This window comes from Fusarium proliferatum (assembly GCF_900067095.1).
Source record: "Fusarium proliferatum ET1 genome assembly, contig: FPRO_scaffold003, whole genome shotgun sequence".
In the NCBI taxonomy this organism is placed as follows: Eukaryota; Fungi; Ascomycota; class Sordariomycetes; order Hypocreales; family Nectriaceae; genus Fusarium; species Fusarium proliferatum.
In genome coordinates this window covers 2,915,430-2,934,188 of record NW_022194792.1, presented here as the reverse complement: position 1 = coordinate 2,934,188, position 18,759 = coordinate 2,915,430, and the positions used below count along the sequence as shown (strand labels likewise).

Here is an 18,759-nt window from a genome sequence, read left to right as displayed (position 1 = left end):
TTTTTTGTTCATCTGTTTGTACTTGATCGCTGGGTATCTCTATCCTTCCCAGATCATGGCATCCTCCTACATTCCGGACAATAGATCCCCTCATACTTTACCCTTACCCTTCTTATCCTTCTTCTTCTTACTACCACCACTGCTACTCTCTTCACCGCCACCTCCTTGTGCACCCATGAGGGCCGACATTGGGTCTCCGCCACCCTGCATCTCCTTCATCATATCCTTAAACAGATTCTCAGAGACACCACCACCGGTCATAGCAGCACTTAGATACGGCACCAACTCGCCCATCTTCCATCCGCGCGGCACAGCGGGCTTGGGGTAGGGCTTCCCAGCCTCGGGCTGTAGCTGGCCTCCGATGCGGACACGCAGGCCGGGGCTGTCTTCGGTCGTAGGGTTCTCGCGCAGGTGTTCAGCAACAAGGCGATACAAATGATGCTTGTTCTTGACAGGGTGGCCAGGCGTCTTCTTCAACCCGACCTTGACACGGCCAGGGTTCGCCCAATCCTTCGGATGCACCTTTTCAGGTTCAAAGAGTGTTGGTAGGCGTAGTCTCGAGCAGGCGTTTGCGATCTCTCGCGCAAGGGGATCCTTCACAGCGAGTTCTGTGCCCACACGACGGCCCTCTGCGCGGGATCGTGATGCATCGAAGTAGACAGGGTAGAGACATTGGAAATCGGCGTAGGCAGATCGATCGGCTGAGGCGGGCATGGTACCGCCAGCAGGGGCATCGGCGGGGACGATGGCGGGCATCTGACGAGGAGGAGCTGCAGCAGCGGGAACTGTTTTAGGAGCGGCCTCTGAGGGTTCGACTCGGCGCATGATATCGGAGTCGGCGAAATCATCAATATCGGCCTCTGCAGGGTCAGAGTCGAAGTCGCTGTCCGACACCTCTTCTATTCTTGGGTGGGACATTTTTGCGGTTTTGGTGGGTTGCCAGAGGACGATGAGGAGGAGGGGTAAAGTTGGAGGGACGTTTGGTAAGTGTCAGTATCCTCCAGCAGTTGAGAAAACACCGAGCTCGATATAGGTAGGCAAGGCTACTCGTCGGGGGTGTACAATTGAGGCCCAAGGACTCGGGACGGTAACGGTTGAGGTGAGGTTGGGAGATATGGGGTACAAGTGGGACATGGAAGGTGGCACTTTGCCCATGAAGTTCACCCAAGCCCGGTGTGGGATGAGCCTCAATGTGGGGTATAGGTACTTAAGGTAAAGTTGTGTTGCTCACCGAGCTCACCGAGAGTTATTCCTATTGGTATGAAAATGAAGGGTCAGAAAGACAGGGGCAAAAAGAGTGGCAAACTTAGTTATTAACTACAAGAATTCTATAAAGTAAAAACTTATCTGGCTATCGAGGGAAATGCAGAAAATCCGAGATTTGATCATCATTGACAACCGAAGTGACATTGAGACAGTTCGTGGTATAGTAGGCAGCCTAGGCTAGGAGTAACCTTTGGCAATCGCTTGCGTGAGAAGCAGAAGGGCTTGAGATCTACAATTAGAGGGCCATGAACATCAAGATCGGGGCATGAACTAGAGATATGAAGTATTTAGAAAGGTGAATATTATGAGACCCTCAATTTAGTTTATGAGTGACGCAACACACCAAACCCCGGGCGCCTTCACCAAGGATGAAGAAATACACATCGGCAACTTGAAAAGTACGATGGTAAAGTCAATCAATTTATCGAAGCCCAGTTATTCCGTTCCGTAGCAAAGCCTGTCGTAGGCATAGTAGAACTTCCTAGCCCTTCGTATAATGAATATTAAAAACGTGTGATCGAAAAACGAAGCGTCTATAGTGTACACCAGATCAAGTCCGAAACTGTGCCAGCCGAGTGCCGTGCAACCTGTTGCAAACGCTACACATAATGCAGCTAGTTTTCGTGTATCTTGCTGTTGGTAAACTTGGTATTCGGGGGATGACCGTCGACCTTAAATCTGCAATGTGACCGAGTGCATACACCATTGATTACATTGGGGCACTGCAGTTGCGAAGTGAGCAAGTAGTAACAAAGGCTTTGGAATTTGAAAGAACTCACATTGTGCCCATATATGCAGTCGTCGACATCACAGTCTTGTCCGTTGATGCAGGGGTTCTGCCGGGCGAGCATTGCGAGTGCCTTCAACTGCTCTTTTGACGGCCTGAATGTATGGTTGAAAGTACAAGCACCTATTCTGGTACAAGGCCCACGGAGAAAGTGATTGTTGCAAAGTTTGTCCGAGTCCTCACGACGCTTGATATCTTCCATGGCTGGAATGCCAACTGTGATGGGAGGATCGCGGCCCCGAGGTCCAGGGCTCCAAGCTGGCTGAGGAGGTGCCTTACTCGCGAGCTTGGTCTTGTCCTGTTTGGGAGGCAGGGGCATGGTCAGTTTGGGGGGAGGAGTGGCGCTTTTCGTGATCTTGGCCCAGGAAGTTTGTGGAGGTGACATGGATGAAGTGCTTGTAGCAGGCGTTAATACTGCTTGTGTTGTTGCAGCGCGAGCTACCGGTGAACCCTCTGGTTTAGTCGTCTCGGTACGCTGCAAACTCGGGTTCTCTATCAAAGTCTTATCCACAAGTTTGGTCGTGCGAAAGATATCGCCGTCAAGCGCGTAAACAGTGTTGCCGCAGGCCTCGATTTCGCGCGCCATAGGTTCTCCCAGAATTAGGGAGACGCACATTCTGGCATCCCCGGCCTCGTTAACTCTGCGCAGAAAAGGAGCATATTGGGCACCATGGCCGATGCCTAACATGACGTGTCTACAGTTATAGCATCCCAAATGCCACGTTGCCGTTTCTATGCACGTCAGTCAAATGTGTCTCTGATTATTTCACCAGCCGTGGGACGCACCTTGGATCTTCCGAACCAGTGTTCCTTTATTCAAGCCAATATCAATAAAGTTGAAAGAAGACTTGGTCTCTGTGAACCCGAAAGCAAATTCATGAAAAAGACTTGGGTCATCAATGCTGCCATCATTCACAAGGGCCCGGCCCATCTCAGCAATGTTGACCAGAACGTCGCAGAAAATTTCGAACGAAGATGGCAGGCTAGGACAAAGCCTCGTTACCGCGAGATGCAGAGCTTGCGCCGCCTGCTTACCACCTTCGCGGCCTTGCTTGATAAAGCGATTATCGAACTGCATGGTAGTTAGCGAGGATTTCTTTCGCGATGGACAACCTTTCGAGAAGACGAGCTGGATGAGATTAGACAAGACGAGATCGAACGTACAATGAGTCCATTGCCGTCCATGATTATATAGACATAGTTATTAACACCCTGAACACATTAGCTTCTGCGTTCTGTGCGCACAGCGACATATATGTACCTTGATGTGACTAAGATCCGAAGTGAGCATTTCACATTGCAATCGAGTGCCTTCATAGAGTTTGCGGAGCTGGCTCATATGATTCAAACCCAAGTTAGCGTCGGCAAGCTTTTCTTGGAGGACATGATTTGTTTGTTGCAGCGCATGCATTCTTTCTACAAGGTCCTGTCATGAGAGTCAGAAATGATCGGACAACACGAAGTCACAAGGAGGATACTGCAGAAAGTACCGGGGGCGGAATTCAGACCTTGATATATTTCTGCTCGGGCATTTCTCGAGCCTGGAGAGCATTAAATCGACTGACCAAGTCATTCATTTGAGTATTGGATGCCATTTTGGAGGTCTCTTGTAGCGCGAAGACACGAGTTGGTGAAAGGCGCGTGTCAGACTTCTCGATAATGAGAAAGTTGGATAATAAATGGGAGAAGAAAGAAAAAAGATCAGCTGTTGGCCCTGTAATTGCACGCACCCAGCCAACAACCTGCACACCCTAATAAGTAAGGCAAGGTAGTAGATACCTTAGGTAGGTACCCTTTCTCCGTCGGCGCAAGGGGATTGGGTTGTATGGGGGTGGGAGAAAGGAAAGTGCAGTGCAGTGCAGTGCAGCGCAGTGCGAGTATAAAAGTAGGTAAGGTACTTTAAGGTAAGGTAAGGTAAGGTAGTATGCACGTTTGGGGGGAGATGAGACGAGGAAAGAAGAGTCAGTGAGTTCAGTTGCCGAGAAAAGCAAGCAAGCAATCAAACGAGCTGAGCTCTTGATTCGACACTGTTATTGGCAACCGGAAGCTACTTTGATCGGGTCGAATCAGAGACGGAAAATCGTTGATAAAGAAAAGAAGATGACGTTGACGTTGATCCTATATCAATCAACTGAATGCGATCGAGTTAGATTTGGTGTGCAACTTTTCGCAAAAACTTTTTTTTTTAACGTCGTGTTCCTTGCGACCTTGCCTCGATAAAAGCCGAAGTTAGGTTGGCTAAAATGTGGTGACATAAAAGTTAAGCACAACCGTATTTATAACCGGGACTTAAATGTCTTGCAAAAGGACGTATCATGGAAACGGAATTAAGTCTTATGATAAAAGTAAATTTGCGGATTTCTGAAATGCACGAATCTAAAATCTGCAAATGCAAAGGGAGTGTAACTGGGAACTGCATTCACTAATCTGCTATATTTCATACCTGGGTACTAAAATTGACGATTTATTATAGCACACTTGGCTCCTTCCCGCCAGCGATCACAGTTTAGCAGACCTGAGACAGGGATCATCAGCCCACGGCCTTGCCCATGCAAGCTGCAGGTGCAGATCCACAGTGGAGACGCGCGCCAAAGGTGAAAGTTCGAACCCCGGGTCAATCTGATTGGCTCAAATTTCACGCCTCGCACCTACCTATTGATAGAAGGACGACACAAATCAATGGAAAGAACTACAAAAGGTACTTCCATCTTTCCAGGTGTGAATATATGATTGGGTGCGAAATGTTGGACTCAAGAAGCCAATACTAAATCAAAATCCTGGTTTGCCGTTTCTCTCCCCTCCTGAAATCTGTTTATATTTCGGCATACAAATTTAACTGTGTGTGTGTGACTGTGCAAGTGTGCGGCTTTTTATGTCGATTCGCCTTACATATGGTCAAACTCCACTCTAGTTATCGTTTGATCTGGAAAACGCCTTGTCATCTCATTGATTCGTCTACGGTTAGCGCTGAGACAAAAACACGGGACCTCAAAGACACTCATACACTTTGCTCAACATATATTCTATGATTTCCTGATCTTTCTATGGACCAAAAACATCTTTGGCTAGGTATCCAGGTCTTATATTCACACAGAACTTGAATAATCTTCAGTTACCCCAAGGCCTGCGCAGCGCCTCCAATGTAGCCCGGTGGATGTTATTTCACATACGGCGACTAATACATCTAGCCGTATGTAAAGCAAGCACAAGACTTCACTATTCGCCACCACCGCAGCAGACAAATAATGACAGCGTTGGTTTTCGGGTTACAGTAGGTGCCACAACAGACCAACATCGGCTCTTGAGGCCCCCAACAGCAGTGTCCGTCTATCTGACAGCCTATCCGTGCCGTGGGTCTCAAGCCCTCAGCCTGATCATGCAGACACCCGTGCAAGCGACATGCTCCGCGTGTCAAAGATATTGCCTGTCCAATCAAGAGCCGCCCCTATTGCGGTACGCGTGCAACTGCATTGACTAGAACGCCTTGCCACTATGGACTGCCAGAGCTGGCAAGCCCTGAGGCGTACTGTCTCATTCAAGCATATGCCCGTTTATTCTGTATCACAATGGCTGTAACTTTAGGCTTCGAGCGGCCATTCGTATAAATGGAGAATATAGTCTACCTTATTAGGCACTGTGAGATACGACAGGCTGTCTGCCTTGATACACTCATAAATATGTGCAGCCTAGGCAGCTTATTCTGTGGCAGTAAATCAGGCTCTGGCGATTTCTGAGTTCTCAAGTATTTTAGTCTGATTCATCCATGTTTCAACTAGTTCTTCCTAAAGTGTTGGAAAATGTGAAATGTGAAATCAGGCTATGAGCCAATCCTAACCAATGAATCAGAGAAGACTACCGACTATTGTGAAACCAAGGAGAGCCTACACGCTCACTGTTTGCACGGTGAGTCTACCACAAGATTCGACAATCTGGCATTTTCAAGACCCTAGATGATGTCGGGAATGCTCCCGTCTGTCGCAGCAGGGAACTGGTTCAGCATTTGCCAAACAGTATCATCCCCCCATCCACCTCCAAATTGCCACATGGAATAGTTACCAATATCTCCTTGGCCACTTTGCAGGGGTAGAGGAAGCATAGTCATGCCGGGGCCTGCTGTAAGGTCATTGTAAACAAGATCTCCTGTCGGAAAGAAAGGGGCCATCGCATTCAGGTTGTCCACTGAAGGAACTATCCATGCCGAGTCCAGCCCCGGAAACTCACCGCTGCCTAAAGATGAGCTACCTGGTGTCGAAACTGCGTTTGCTTTGATCGATCCCGCCGAGGAGCTAGGAGCTAGAGATGGCAAGGAACCAGCCTGGGCTTTGTTCATCGCTCTCTTGAATCGAGCAACAATAGCTCTGAGCACGCCCTGAGCCGACTTGGCCAGCGGATTACGCTCCTGAATGGCCGAAAACCGTTCGATCGTCCATTGAAAGTGTTCTATCGTCTTGTCGGTGTATTCCGTGTGCTCACGTGGAAATAAGATATACACGGAAGCCAGGAGTACAATCGCATCGAAACTAGCGAAAAACAACATGAAGTTCCTCCACGAGTCTGGGGGCAGACCTTCGAATGTCATTTTCTGAATTTCGAGAGTTTTCAGACTCGCATGAATAGCCTCTACTCGACTCTCAAGGCGATTGAAGATAAAGGGCCTATGAAGAGCCATCTTGCTGAACTCATGAAGACTCGCAAAGTAGAATCGATTTGCCGGATACCAGTGCGCCTCTGGTAAGTGGTCCCACCGCGTATCAGGGTTCTCCATTCGAAAGGAAGCAGGAATCTTCTTATCGAGATTTAAAATACCTTGGTGAATCTCATCAATCTTTGCAGGGTCCATGGGGTATGAACCGTCGACTTCAAGGTTCTGAATTGCCCGCAAAGGCCCACAGAGTTCGTAGTTCCACAAGAGTCGAGTAATTGGTGTAGGATGATCATCTTCGCTTCGAGGAACCACTGGCATCTTGGTGCGATCTTGAGGTATAGGCGCGTCAACTGGAGGTGTAGGAAGAGTCTGATTCCAGTCAACGGTTCCTGGACGTCCAAGAATCATGGCACAGTTAAGGTCCCAGATGGTGAGCAGGATGTAAATCCTTCTCCTCCGTTGAATCAGCCATTGATTCTCTAATATACTCTCGGTGCTTGCGTCCTTTGGTCTGGGATCTAAGCTGTCACGATGCATCCCTAGGTCCTGAGCATCGCGAATCGCAATTGCGATGGTGTGCCACTACCCAACATCAGTCGACGCTTCTCTAGGCACCATCTCCTAACAGGTACTTACTGCATCTGTAACCTTTGCCGTAAACTTGTGGAATGACGCCCTGAGAAATTGTGCTTGCACTGCAGACAGAGACAAGTTCTTCTTCCCCAAAAGGTCAAGAACTGCTTGCCCTGACTCGCTATACTCGACAGCTAAGTCTTCGAATCTCATGCCCCCAGCAAATTTGAGCGAGTCGAATGTGGAATCTGGCTTCTCAGGCAATAGGAGAAGGGCCGTCGCTATGATTTGAAATACAACCGCTGGAAAGGCTCGCAGTTCAGGGTTCAAGCCGCGGGGACCGACATCTGAGAATACAGAGAACGGCAACGAGTTCCACTCGTCGAGTTGCGCATAAAAAATGTCAGGGTCGATTGGGTAGTACTGCCAGTTGAAGCCGCGCATGTACATCTCGACGAGTTTTTCGACGTAATTCCGGGCAGGTAGTTGTCGAATTATAGACTTGTATTTTTCCCTCAACGCAAGCTCTTTGCCGGGAGAGCCCCCAGAGGAATCACGAGATGTTAGATCCGGGGGCCCATCCTCACCGTCTGTGAGAGTCTCGATGCGTTTGAGTATACCCATGGTAGACGCGCCATTGTGAGCGTACCCCCAGTCAGCTACCTTAGATGACAGAGGCTCGCCTAGCCTTTCATTCGATAAGTCAACAGACCGTGGCGGCGATGGCTCCGCTTGGTTAGTGAATGTATCCGAATAAGTCGGCGTTGCTTTTGTTGTTTGCTTGCTCTGTTTGGCCGTTGGAGCTCCTGTTTCATAAATACAAGCTGACTCTTTGTTTCGAGATTTGCAATTGCCGCATGGCTGTTCGCGGTCGCACTAGAAATGTATTCAGTCAAATATTTCTTGTATCAGACAAATGTACCGTAGTCTCATAGTTACGGACCCTCTGCTTTCTTCGATGGCATTCAGTGCACGATATGACAATACGTCTTCTCTTCCTCAGACGCGGACCATCAGCATCCTCAGTTGCTGCTGTCATGTCGGCTTCTTCGGAAACGGATATGAATGATTGATCACTTGGGAATACTAATTAGGAGCAAATATGCAACGTTATGGCAAAGGACCTAGCATGAGATCCAGAAACTTGGAGACTAGAGGTCAATATTAAGGTGGAGTATGGGAAGGTCTATGCTGATCTCGGCGGACGAGGATCAGCTTTCAAAGTCCTCTTCACTTAACTCCGGACTTCCAAGAAAACGGCGTCACTTTGATTGTGGGGCATCCATCACAAGAATGGAATTCAGCCCTGTGCATCTTTGAATGGACCCACGTTATTGAAGGAAGAAATGGAAATGCGCGGTTGGAGTGGATTAGCTAGCTCTAACGGTCGACAAGAAGTGCATTGTAAGCACACGCAAGGAACCGAATTATTCCGCCATTGCAATATATATTTCGTATCTTTTCCGATAATCATTCTCGTAATGTTGTGTTGAACTTGGTCTCATTGATGCCTGTACTGTATAGAGCAACCACGCTTATGCAGTATGAGGAGGTCTAGTGCTTAGATGATGTTCCCAATCAGGGAACCAAGTCTCATTCTCTTGTAAGTGAGTTACTCCATGGATACTGCATGTAGTCATGATATTCACGTCAGACCCACTAGATGTCTTGATAACTCCAGTGCAGCCTGTCTACCGCGCGAAAAACCTCAAGGCCGTCCCGACTTCCAGTCGTTTTCGCTTCTTAACGAACCCGCTCCGTGTAAGCCTTCCATGCCGCGGACCGATATCGCTCAGCTTCCTCCTCGGGATCGCTTGCCTTGATGATACCGCGTCCAACAATGGCAATGTCCGCACCGGCAATACCAATGATCTTCTGTGGCGTGTTGTACTGTTGACCCTTGCCATCACCCTTGATGGCTTCATTCTCATCCGCGCCCTCAGGGGGCAATTGGCAGCCGGGGGTCATGTGGATGAAGTCATCCTCGGGTTCTGTGTTGAGGCACTCCTGTGAGACAAAGCCCATGACGAAGCTCTTGTGTTCCCGTGCGGCCTCTACACATGCTTGTGTATATTCCTTATTCATGAAGTTGCCTTGACTCGACATCTGTGCCAGAATAAGCAGGCCTCTCTCGATCGGCGCTTCGTCGGTGCCGGGGAATATCGTCTCATCGCCCTCAGGAATCGTCTTGACGAGGCGCGGTGAATCGGCCGACTCGTACTGCTGGGTGACGGTGGTGGTGGAAACAATGCTACCTTTTCGGCCGCTGTCAGCGCGAGCAGGTTCCGGCGTGTCCTTCTGGTTCTCGTTGTCTGAACGCTCGCTATCCTCGTCCAGTTGACTGGCGGTGGGTGTTCCAATACTGATAGATGTCTTGACCTCGTAGTGGTACCGCTCGAGCCATCGGTTGGCAGCGTGGGCCAGAGATGCAACCGATGCCTTGCCTGGAACCATATTTACATTGGTAATATGTGCCCACTCGATGATGCGCGCAGCACCGCTAGTATACTGCAACTCAACCGTATTGCCAATGTCGCCAAACTTGCGATCCTCAAAGATGAGGAAACCATGCTTGCGCGCTAGTGAGGCGAGCTTGGCACCAGTACCTGTCCTAGGGTCAAAGTCCCAGCCGGCAACCATGTCATAATGCGTCTTGAGAACGACGATGGAGGGACCGATCTTGTCGGCGAAGTAGAGCAGTTCGCGAGCGGTTGCGACATCGGCGCTGAGGCAAAGATTCGAGGCCTTGAGGTCCATGAGCTTGTAGAGATGTCGACTGAGAGGATGGGTAGCTGTCTCAGCTCGACTGGCGAAAGTCGCCTTGAGGGTAGGATGCGGCGACATGATACGGTAAAGCTTGTTCGAAGATCAATTTGATATGAACAAAGGTATCGGAAAAGACGGTGACCCGAACTGGGGAGCGAGTTCAAGTACACTAACTAAATCGTATGTGGATCTAAGTCGCAAGTTTTGGGCAACCTCGAGACTAGGCCAATTCACAAAGAAGTTCACAACGATCTAGTCAACCTGGCGCAGGTGGCGGTTTCGCTTGATAGAGGGGAAGCTGGGGGGAATTGAAAAAAACGGACACAAGAGCCACAGATAGGAACGAGGGGTGAAGATCTTATTAGCTTCGGCCGAATGGGTCTCGACTGAAAGTGTCGTCCAATGTGAGGCGTAAATGGGTGGAATGTCGATCGGGAGTGGGAGGAGAATTATGACGAGAGAAGAGGAGAGGAGAGAGGAGAGGGAAGAGGAGAGGAAAGAGAGCGAGTCAAGAGGAAGGAGGAGGAGGTTTGAAGTAAAAGACCTTTCGCAGAATGACACGGGATGGGATGGGATGGGGGTAGTTAAGAAGAGACTGTAGGTGAGAGGTGAAAGGTAAAAAGTGAAAAGTGACGATCCACAGCTCGACTTAAACAAAAGTGACCTATGGAACCAACCAACTAAAAGGCACTGAAGGTGAGGCGAGAGGATCACTACCACCTAAGGTAAGTTAGGTGCTAGTGCTAGGGTACCTTAGCTTAGCTCCAACGTGAAGCGAAAAGGCGCCTGAACCTCGAGACTCATAACAAGCTAACACCTTTTTAAGGCCCGAGGCTCAAACGCAGCCAGAAAGTAAGTACCAAGGTAGGCATTCGGAGGTTGAAGGTAGGTACTGTACAGGCGTGGCGTCAAACAGGGATCAACAAGAGTGTCTCTTTTTTACTGTAACAGGCGGCAAATGCAACATGTATGCACTAGGTAGAGGCACTACTGTATGTACTCAGACAGGAACAGGGGCAAGGATGTTTGACAGCAATTCAAAGAAAATGGCTAGAATAGCACTGATGGACGATCCAAAGCTTGAAACTCAAACTTATCCTGGTAGTTCTCTTTTAGCCGGAGCGGACAAGGCCAAGGACTGACACCCATCCATCCATCTTCGCAGTGGAAGACTCTGTAAGGAAGAACCAGCCAATTGAAACGGCAAGCAAATAAATCCTTCTTTGGGGAATTGGTCGGAAGTAATCCGATATGTATAACTACATGTCTACACCTTGTCTACAAGTCCTCTCTCTATTCGCCATTGCTTAGTGAAACAATGCTCAACTGGGGGAAGAAGAAAAAAAAAACACGTCCTCTCCTCATCCTGACCATATGGAAACAAATTCTTCCTAGCCCTAGGACCCATGCCCCCATACCTAGATCCATACCGTCAGTGACGTGTATCGTGGGGGGGCACTAAGTCGGACAAGTCGAGAAGTCATTTCAAGACAAGCTTGGTGGATGAACAAAGACACGAAACCCCAAAAATCATCTGATTTTAGAGGAATCGAACAAGCATACACCTGTTGTCGAGACCAGGTCCAACGTTGGCTACCCGGATAGGGTTTGGCCTTCGCTGCACTTTGCGGATCAGGGATCAGAAACTAGAGAAATAGGGCGAGATGATCACAACCAATCCTGGCTTAATGATCTGTTCAAGACAGCCCAAGAGGCGGGAGGCTTTGCCATGATGGATTGATGCTTTTAACCGTGGGAGTGGCTATGTATCAAAAAGTTGATGGTTTTTACGATACTGACCTGACTGCAGGTGATGTACCAACACAGAACATCACCAAGCTCCACATAGGGATCATCTCCCAGGTATGAGGCGGTTAGAATACGGTCATCACTCTGAGTTTCCAAAAACTCCAAGTGACCTGGTTGGGTTACACGGCATCTACACTATTGCCGCAAACACCCGTTTCAGCGGTCCTTCAAGCCGGAGCCAGCGAGGGATTAAGGGTGACATGACAACTAACCTAACTCACGGAGTACAGCGTCAAGATCCACAGAACCCCAGGTACATGTCTTTGCATCAACCTGACCGTCTCCAGATGCGCGTTGCCTGCCTGTCTGGTACATGTTGTTAGTAGCTCACGAAGCTAAGACGGCCTACCGAAACGACGAGACGGGGAAACGGGACGATACAGAGAGCCCATATCCTTGGGCGTGGTACCTGGCGTACCTCAACTGAGTACCTGGATTGAATCCGACTGGCACAAATACAAACCCTGGCAATAGCTTGCCGGTGGATAAGATTGCGGTACGCACCGAGACTCGCTGCTAAAGTATCTGTCACTTGTGATGAGACGCAACGACGGAACGGAGCAACCGGCAGTGAGGTGAGCTAGCTGCAGTAGCGGCTTCACTTGACATGGGGTTTTTGGTTTTCGCTGCTGCAAGGCACCGCCGTTTTATCACCAACGACTAATTATCAACTCTGATGGAGGGCTTATTCCAAGCTAAGAGCTCTGTCTAAGTTAACCTCTCCCCTGCTCACCTTGGCAGCCCAGCTAGCCACGACAAATTGCCTCCCCCAGACTATCAAGTCTCAAGCTCGGGCTCTTCATCATGACCGTCCCAAGATCGTCGGCAGGGTCAGGATCCGCCGTCCCCAGACTTTGCCTTTCTTAGCCTCCCGCCCGCAAGTGACAACCAAAACTCCTACACTTGAACCCTGGCAAAGTTAACCTTACAGCATACAAACATACCTCAACGCAAGCACTCAACAAGCTCCTCAAGCAAAACAAGGGTCCCATCTGCGTGCCGCACTACTGTACGGTACATACTGCCTGGTGTCTCGGCTATGCCGTGAGTCCCTCCACTCTCCGGAACTCCCGAATATCTATCACAGTCGGGAAAACCTAATGCAACAGATGGAGGACTGTTCTGGAAATTGCTCTTGACACGATTACCGCTTTCTGCTAAGCTACGCCTGTCGCTAGCTCCCTTGAGTCTATTTAGAATTTTCAGACCTCTGGCGTGTCTGCAGCTCGTAAAGCCACCAACCGACTGATATTCGTCGTTTTTTATACCAGTGAGAAGCGACAATTGACAACTCGGGACACTTCAGTTGCCGACTGCCGCCTTTGTAAACGTGCAGTTGAAAGTCCCGCAAACTAATGAGTCTAGTCGACCGCCACAATCAGACTGATTGCATGGCTCACAGAGTCAAGCAATTCAATACTGCTTGGCGCGCGACTACCACAGTTCTAGCCAAAGCTACGAAGAAATATATCCAGACGGGACGGGAAGTGGGAGTCGTTCCGAAGCGAGGCGCGTTGGGGCTTCAAGTCAGAGAGACCCTGGATATGAGATATCATAAAAGTGTTTGCTTTGGAGTTTGGAAACGAGTTGGAGATTTGGACTGAGTCGTCGAAGTGTCATTGTGCATATTGGTGTGAATTGTGACCAAGGTCAGGGTCCTAGGGATACTCGGGATTAGTCGCTCATATAATATCATGATTGCTCAGCCACTGACAACAATAGTCCGCCCCAGTCGAACTCTGTTGAAGCGAGGCTGTCGACGCAGCTGAATCGACAGTTCCACCGGTAGAGTTGCAGTCTTGAGTCTGCGGGGTGTTTGAGTGTTTGAACAAAGCGCGAGGTATTCGACTCGCGGGTTTAAGGCCACGGTTTTACTCATCAACTTATAGTGCCATGTGTTGACTCGCATTCATGAATAAGGTTGCGGTGTCCGTACGACAATGTCTGCAGCTGAATGAGTTCTTAATAGTCTAATGCTCTCACCGCGCATATATCTCGATCTCAATAACGATTGCTGTGGCTTAAGGTGTTATGATAGCCGGGTTCACGGTGATCAAGAACCAGCTGTCATTACAAGGGATCATAAGGAGCCAAAGAAAAAGCACTAAATACATATATTGTGCTGGGACTTGAAGGCTCTTGAAGCTCAATTTTATCTATACAAACCACGACCGCGGCAATCATAGGGGCCGTGATCTGAATATTTTGCCGCTAATGCATTTAATCCATGTTAGAGTGATCACCACTCTATCTGTTCTGGCATTATTACCAGTGCGACGGACGTCTCGACTACGCATGTTAGCCGGATATAACTCGATGTCTCGATGAGACAACTGAAGTCATGACATGACATGAAAAAACATATGTTGTCTCTCCAAGCCGAGGCCGCGTTCACAATCAATACGACTGGCAACATTGGATCTCGAGACTTTCATGAGCAAATCATACGTCTTGATAGTGAGATGATGAGTTGTTCATCATTGGCAAATATCCATCCAAGAAATTGACCTTGAAAGTGGAGTAAGCGCCCTCTTTCTAAGCTGACAATTTGCCATGAGCGGATATCAATTTCAGGGGATCAATCTGCGACTGGTGCAAATTTGGAGCTCTCCGCCAGTGGAAAGCGGGCAAATCAGCACACCACGCCGCTGAATTTACACGCGGCCAAGCTCTAAACATGTCCGAGACTACCGAAAAACCACCCCCTGTTGTTCGCTTGGCGGGAGCATCTCATGGAAAGGGAGCCTCTAACCTAAGCTTACCTTGCCTTCCGCCGTTCGTCATCACCCATTGACTTCCTCCGCTCGACTCGATTCGAGTTTTTGGAGCTTCCTCCTAGATTCTATTTTTCTTCTTTCACATCCACTCCTTCTGACATCTTTCACGAGTCTCTTTTGTTAGCCTCTCGCGAAACGCGACAAACCCTAGTACCTATAAATTCTCTTTGGCCTCTTCGATAGCTTCAACAGCGCCGAGTAATCCCTGCCCCTTTCGCAGATTCTGTCCGTTATCTCGATCCAAACTCCGCCGCTGCATGATAAGCCACACCACCTTGATAATCACGACAACTCGAAGCTTCACCTTTAACATACAATAAAACGAAACCTCATTAACACCATGAGCCCACAAACCCGACGACAGGCCGCAAAGGCCCAAAACCCTTCCTCTGATTCCGAGCCTGAAGTCAGATCCAACGGTAACGGGTCTGCCAACGGCGTCGCGGATGCTTCGGACGATGCCCCTCGCGAGAACATCTTCCTTTTCATCCCCAACATTATTGGTATGATAAGGAAAAATCATTCTCCAAATCAAGTCAAGGCCTGCTAACGATTGCTCAGGCTACGCGCGCATCGTCCTTGCTATCGCGTCACTCTACTACATGCCCCTCCATCCTCGTACTTGCTCGTTTCTCTACAGCGTCTCATGTCTCCTCGATGCCCTCGATGGCTACGCCGCGCGTATCTACGAACAGTCCACTCGCTTTGGCGCTGTTCTTGATATGGTCACAGATCGCTGTACTACAGCCTGTCTTATTGTCTTCCTCTCCTCCGCCTTCCCTCGATGGGCCATTGTTTTCCAGGGCTTGATTGCTCTTGACCTTGCCAGCCATTACATGCATATGTATGCTACCCTTGTTGTCTCAGGCACCAACGCCAGCCACAAAAGCATTGACGAGAGCAAGAACTGGCTATTGCGCCTCTACTACACCAACAAGGTATGCATCTTTAAACATTGGCACCTGTGTCATATACTGATTGCGTCTAGAATGTCCTTTTTGCCCTTTGCGCCCTCAACGAGCTCTTCTTCATCGCTCTCTACCTCCTGTGCTTCTCGTCTCCTCTTGTCTCGCCCTACCTCATCAAGCCCATCCAGACTGTCGGTGCTGAGCTTCAGGCTGGTGCTCAAGTCAACACTTCGATCCTCGCCCAGATTTTCCCTGACCCCTTCAGCCCTGCTGCTCTCGAGCTTGCACGTGCGAACAAGATGGATTCTACAGTACCTTGGATAATTGCCGGTGTTAGCTTTCCATTTATGTTCCTCAAGCAGTTCATCAACTGCGTTCAGCTTTACAATGCCAGCTTGGGCCTCGCCGAGATCGATCTCAAGACTCGCCGAGAGCAGGGTCTCCCTCGTCCCAAGCCCAAGCAAGCTTAAATTCAACACGCTTTCTTCTAATGGTGTCTTTGAAATTCGATGATAGCTCGATGGGATAGGACGACCATTTTGCTAAACTATATGAAAACTAGCAGATTCTGCTAGCTACCTTTTTTTGTGACTGAGAAAGCAGCTTGTTTCAAGTTGTGTCTTCAGCCTGTTTCAACATGCTCTGTCTTGCCAGGGAGCAATCAAGTAGGGATATTGGAGGGGAAGACTGTGGGTTTTCCCCTTACTGCATGACGCGGCGTATGAGGTGTGGTTTTTAAAGACTCTGACTCCGGAGGGGATGAGACTTATTACTGGGTAAAAGTATTGGAAGAAGCGGCGTCCTCGAAAGCAGTTGGAGGGATATCATGGACTGCTGGAGGAGATAATCGTGGGAATCTTTTTGAAACCTTTTTTTCATGGAATCTAGCGGGTGCGGTTAGACCTCGTTATACACTTTTCTTTTTATCCATGGTGGCCTCTTCCTTTTGTTCTTACTTTTGGCCTATACTTTGTTAATAGTAGACGATGTCGATACACTCGCTGGAACTGAATAAGATTCACAACATAATTCTTGAAAAGAAGACTTACGCATTAGTTGTTCCATTTCTTTGAAGACTACTGGCCATGTGGTTCCGAAGGTCAAGGGACACTTATACGAGAAATCACTAGGATTAACCAGGGGGGTGGCCATCAATCGTCTCAATCAACCTTATCTTGATGACTCTAGTCTAAGTTCATGCATGAGAGCCTAAACTCTGGAGGGAATGGGCTGATAATGCATTCCTTTATCACTTTGCAATAACCAGGTCCCGTCATCTCAGTTCAAATTCTTCACCAACGTTCACTCTGGAAGCTTTTACATTTCTACCACCAACTTGGGGACTTCAGCACAGCCTTCCTGAGTAGTACTTGATTGAACAGTACTTGATAGTTCTAGAGCTTTTTATCAGAACAGAAAACTAGAGTTTCCGTGGTATCATAAAGGTTGGGGGTTAGCCACTGAATGCCTTCTGAACGCCGGAGAAATAGGTCTCTTGGTAGCTTCTTTTTAATTTCATTTCACTGATCTGTGCTCTTTGGCAGATCTTTCACGGCTTATTGATGCTTGATAACTGCCAGCGTTAGCACCAACGTGGTGGACAAGCGGACATTCGGACTGCTGCTCCGGGCTCACCAGCGTGCGTTGTCGTAGTATGTGAAGTTGTGTTGGCGTGTCAAGAAGCTTTATTCGGTAGAGTGTCTTTCAGACGGGAAAAGAAACGAATTCAAACACGAAAAGACGCATTGCTATAGCCTTGAACACCATTTTGATAACATGAGAAGCTCAGGCACCTCGTATACTTGTTGCTCAAAGATTTGACTACCTGGAGATCTCTACGTCTAGCTGTCACAGAGGTGCATAGAGTTGCACTGGGCCCGGGAAGCTGAAAGCCTGGGGTCTATATTGTAAATGTATTCGAGATCAACTGGGAAAGGCATAGTATTGGAAGATAAGCAAAAGTCTCGACGGATTGAAATAGAAAGATAGCGCAGAGTCTAGTGCAGATATTGACTCAACCACAATCAGCAGTTGAGTCTCTGTGGAAATATACATCAAGATTTGTACATCTAAGTTGGATTGACACCTGGACTTGAAAAGAAGAGAGAATATCGCAGTTTTCTGACAAGACAAGGTAGCTAGTTGTTGGCCCGCATGGATGATTGCTGTGATCTAGTGTGTTGTTTAAGTGCGCATTTGCGCAAAACATTGAAATATCCGCAATGTGTCAATTGCTGTAAAGGGGAATATGTTTAGCAGACAAAATTATATTTGAAAACTATACAGCAGGTGATTATTTACAAAAGATACACTTGTATTTGCAATGCCATGCAATGCCATGCCAATCCTACTGGCATTGCCATACAAGGTTGAACCGGCGAGGCTGAGTATAGCACGAGGCGTCCATGTGCAGGAGGGTTCGTCAAATGTTCAACGCCAGGGATAACCCCGCAAGAGGGACAATATGTACACGTATTTTGATTGGTCTGAACTGCATGTAAGAAGCCTCTTGAAAGCTAGATCGGGGAGATTGCAGGTCACTCAGGCACCACAAGCAAGGCTCTTTAATACACTAACAAGAGGTTATATCATAATAAGCCGGGAGTATAGTTGAAATATTTGACAGTGATTGTTTAGGCTTTCCCAAGCATGAGGTAAAGAATGCCTCAGGACTTGATTGCCATTATAATATGCCTTATAATTTCGAATTGATCATTCTGTGCCAAACTATCAAGTTAGCTTTTGCAAGGGTCCAACCTGTCATTGACAGTCTGTCAGTCTGTCAGATCCAGCAGCATGGAACGACCTTAACATCCACCATGACAGGGCTGAGCCACGTCAAAAAGACTTGCGATTGGCCAGCTGTCGGCTTGTAAGTGGATTGTGTGTTGTGCATACAGTGGGGGTGGAGACTGCGCCCAGGGGCTGTACAGGGGTCACATGAGAATGCCTTGTCCCCTGGTGGCGGCCCAGAAGGCGAACCACACACATACATACATACATAATCAATGCTGTGACGATGGAGAAACCGCCTTCAAGGCAGTGCAGGGGCAATGGAAATGAACAAACACTATGGATGGTGATGATTAGATTTGCATTGAGCGACAACGTTTATTCTGCCTTGTGTTATTGAACATCGACATGCATCATGGCCAATATAAAGAGTTGCCATGGGCACACCAGATTGCCTACCTACCTGGGTACTATTATCAATCAATACGAACAAGG

The 18,759-nt window shown here is 48.4% G+C and overlaps 5 protein-coding genes across 5 annotated transcripts; 1 reads left to right on the top strand and 4 right to left on the bottom strand.

The window, feature by feature from the left end:
* Positions 1-90: 90 nt before the first annotated feature.
* FPRO_06090 (uncharacterized protein) lies at positions 91-918 on the bottom strand (the record flags this gene model as incomplete). The annotated part of the gene is made up of 1 exon (XM_031229034.1): positions 91-918. The coding sequence occupies one exon, from the start codon at positions 916-918 to the stop codon at positions 91-93; it is 828 nt and encodes a 275-aa protein (XP_031079312.1).
* A 962-nt stretch (positions 919-1,880) lies between these two features.
* On the bottom strand, positions 1,881-3,648 carry FPRO_06091 (uncharacterized protein; the record flags this gene model as incomplete). The annotated part of the gene is made up of 6 exons (XM_031229033.1): positions 1,881-1,988; positions 2,046-2,785; positions 2,840-3,125; positions 3,218-3,265; positions 3,315-3,479; positions 3,562-3,648. 6 exons carry the CDS (start codon positions 3,646-3,648, stop codon positions 1,881-1,883), a joined length of 1,434 nt encoding a protein of 477 aa, XP_031079311.1.
* A 2,351-nt stretch (positions 3,649-5,999) lies between these two features.
* Positions 6,000-8,310, bottom strand: FPRO_06092 (uncharacterized protein; the record flags this gene model as incomplete). The annotated part of the gene is made up of 3 exons (XM_031229032.1): positions 6,000-7,280; positions 7,335-8,147; positions 8,215-8,310. 3 exons carry the CDS (start codon positions 8,308-8,310, stop codon positions 6,000-6,002), a joined length of 2,190 nt encoding a protein of 729 aa, XP_031079310.1.
* A 704-nt stretch (positions 8,311-9,014) lies between these two features.
* Positions 9,015-10,115, bottom strand: FPRO_06093 (putative orotidine-5`-phosphate decarboxylase Pyr-4; the record flags this gene model as incomplete). Its single annotated transcript, XM_031229031.1, has 1 exon — positions 9,015-10,115. One exon carries the CDS (start codon positions 10,113-10,115, stop codon positions 9,015-9,017), a length of 1,101 nt encoding a protein of 366 aa, XP_031079309.1.
* A 4,848-nt stretch (positions 10,116-14,963) lies between these two features.
* On the top strand, positions 14,964-16,001 carry FPRO_06094 (uncharacterized protein; the record flags this gene model as incomplete). Its single annotated transcript, XM_031229030.1, has 3 exons — positions 14,964-15,126; positions 15,185-15,561; positions 15,612-16,001. The coding sequence occupies 3 exons, from the start codon at positions 14,964-14,966 to the stop codon at positions 15,999-16,001; spliced, it is 930 nt and encodes a 309-aa protein (XP_031079308.1).
* Between the last annotated feature and the right edge of the window lie 2,758 nt (positions 16,002-18,759).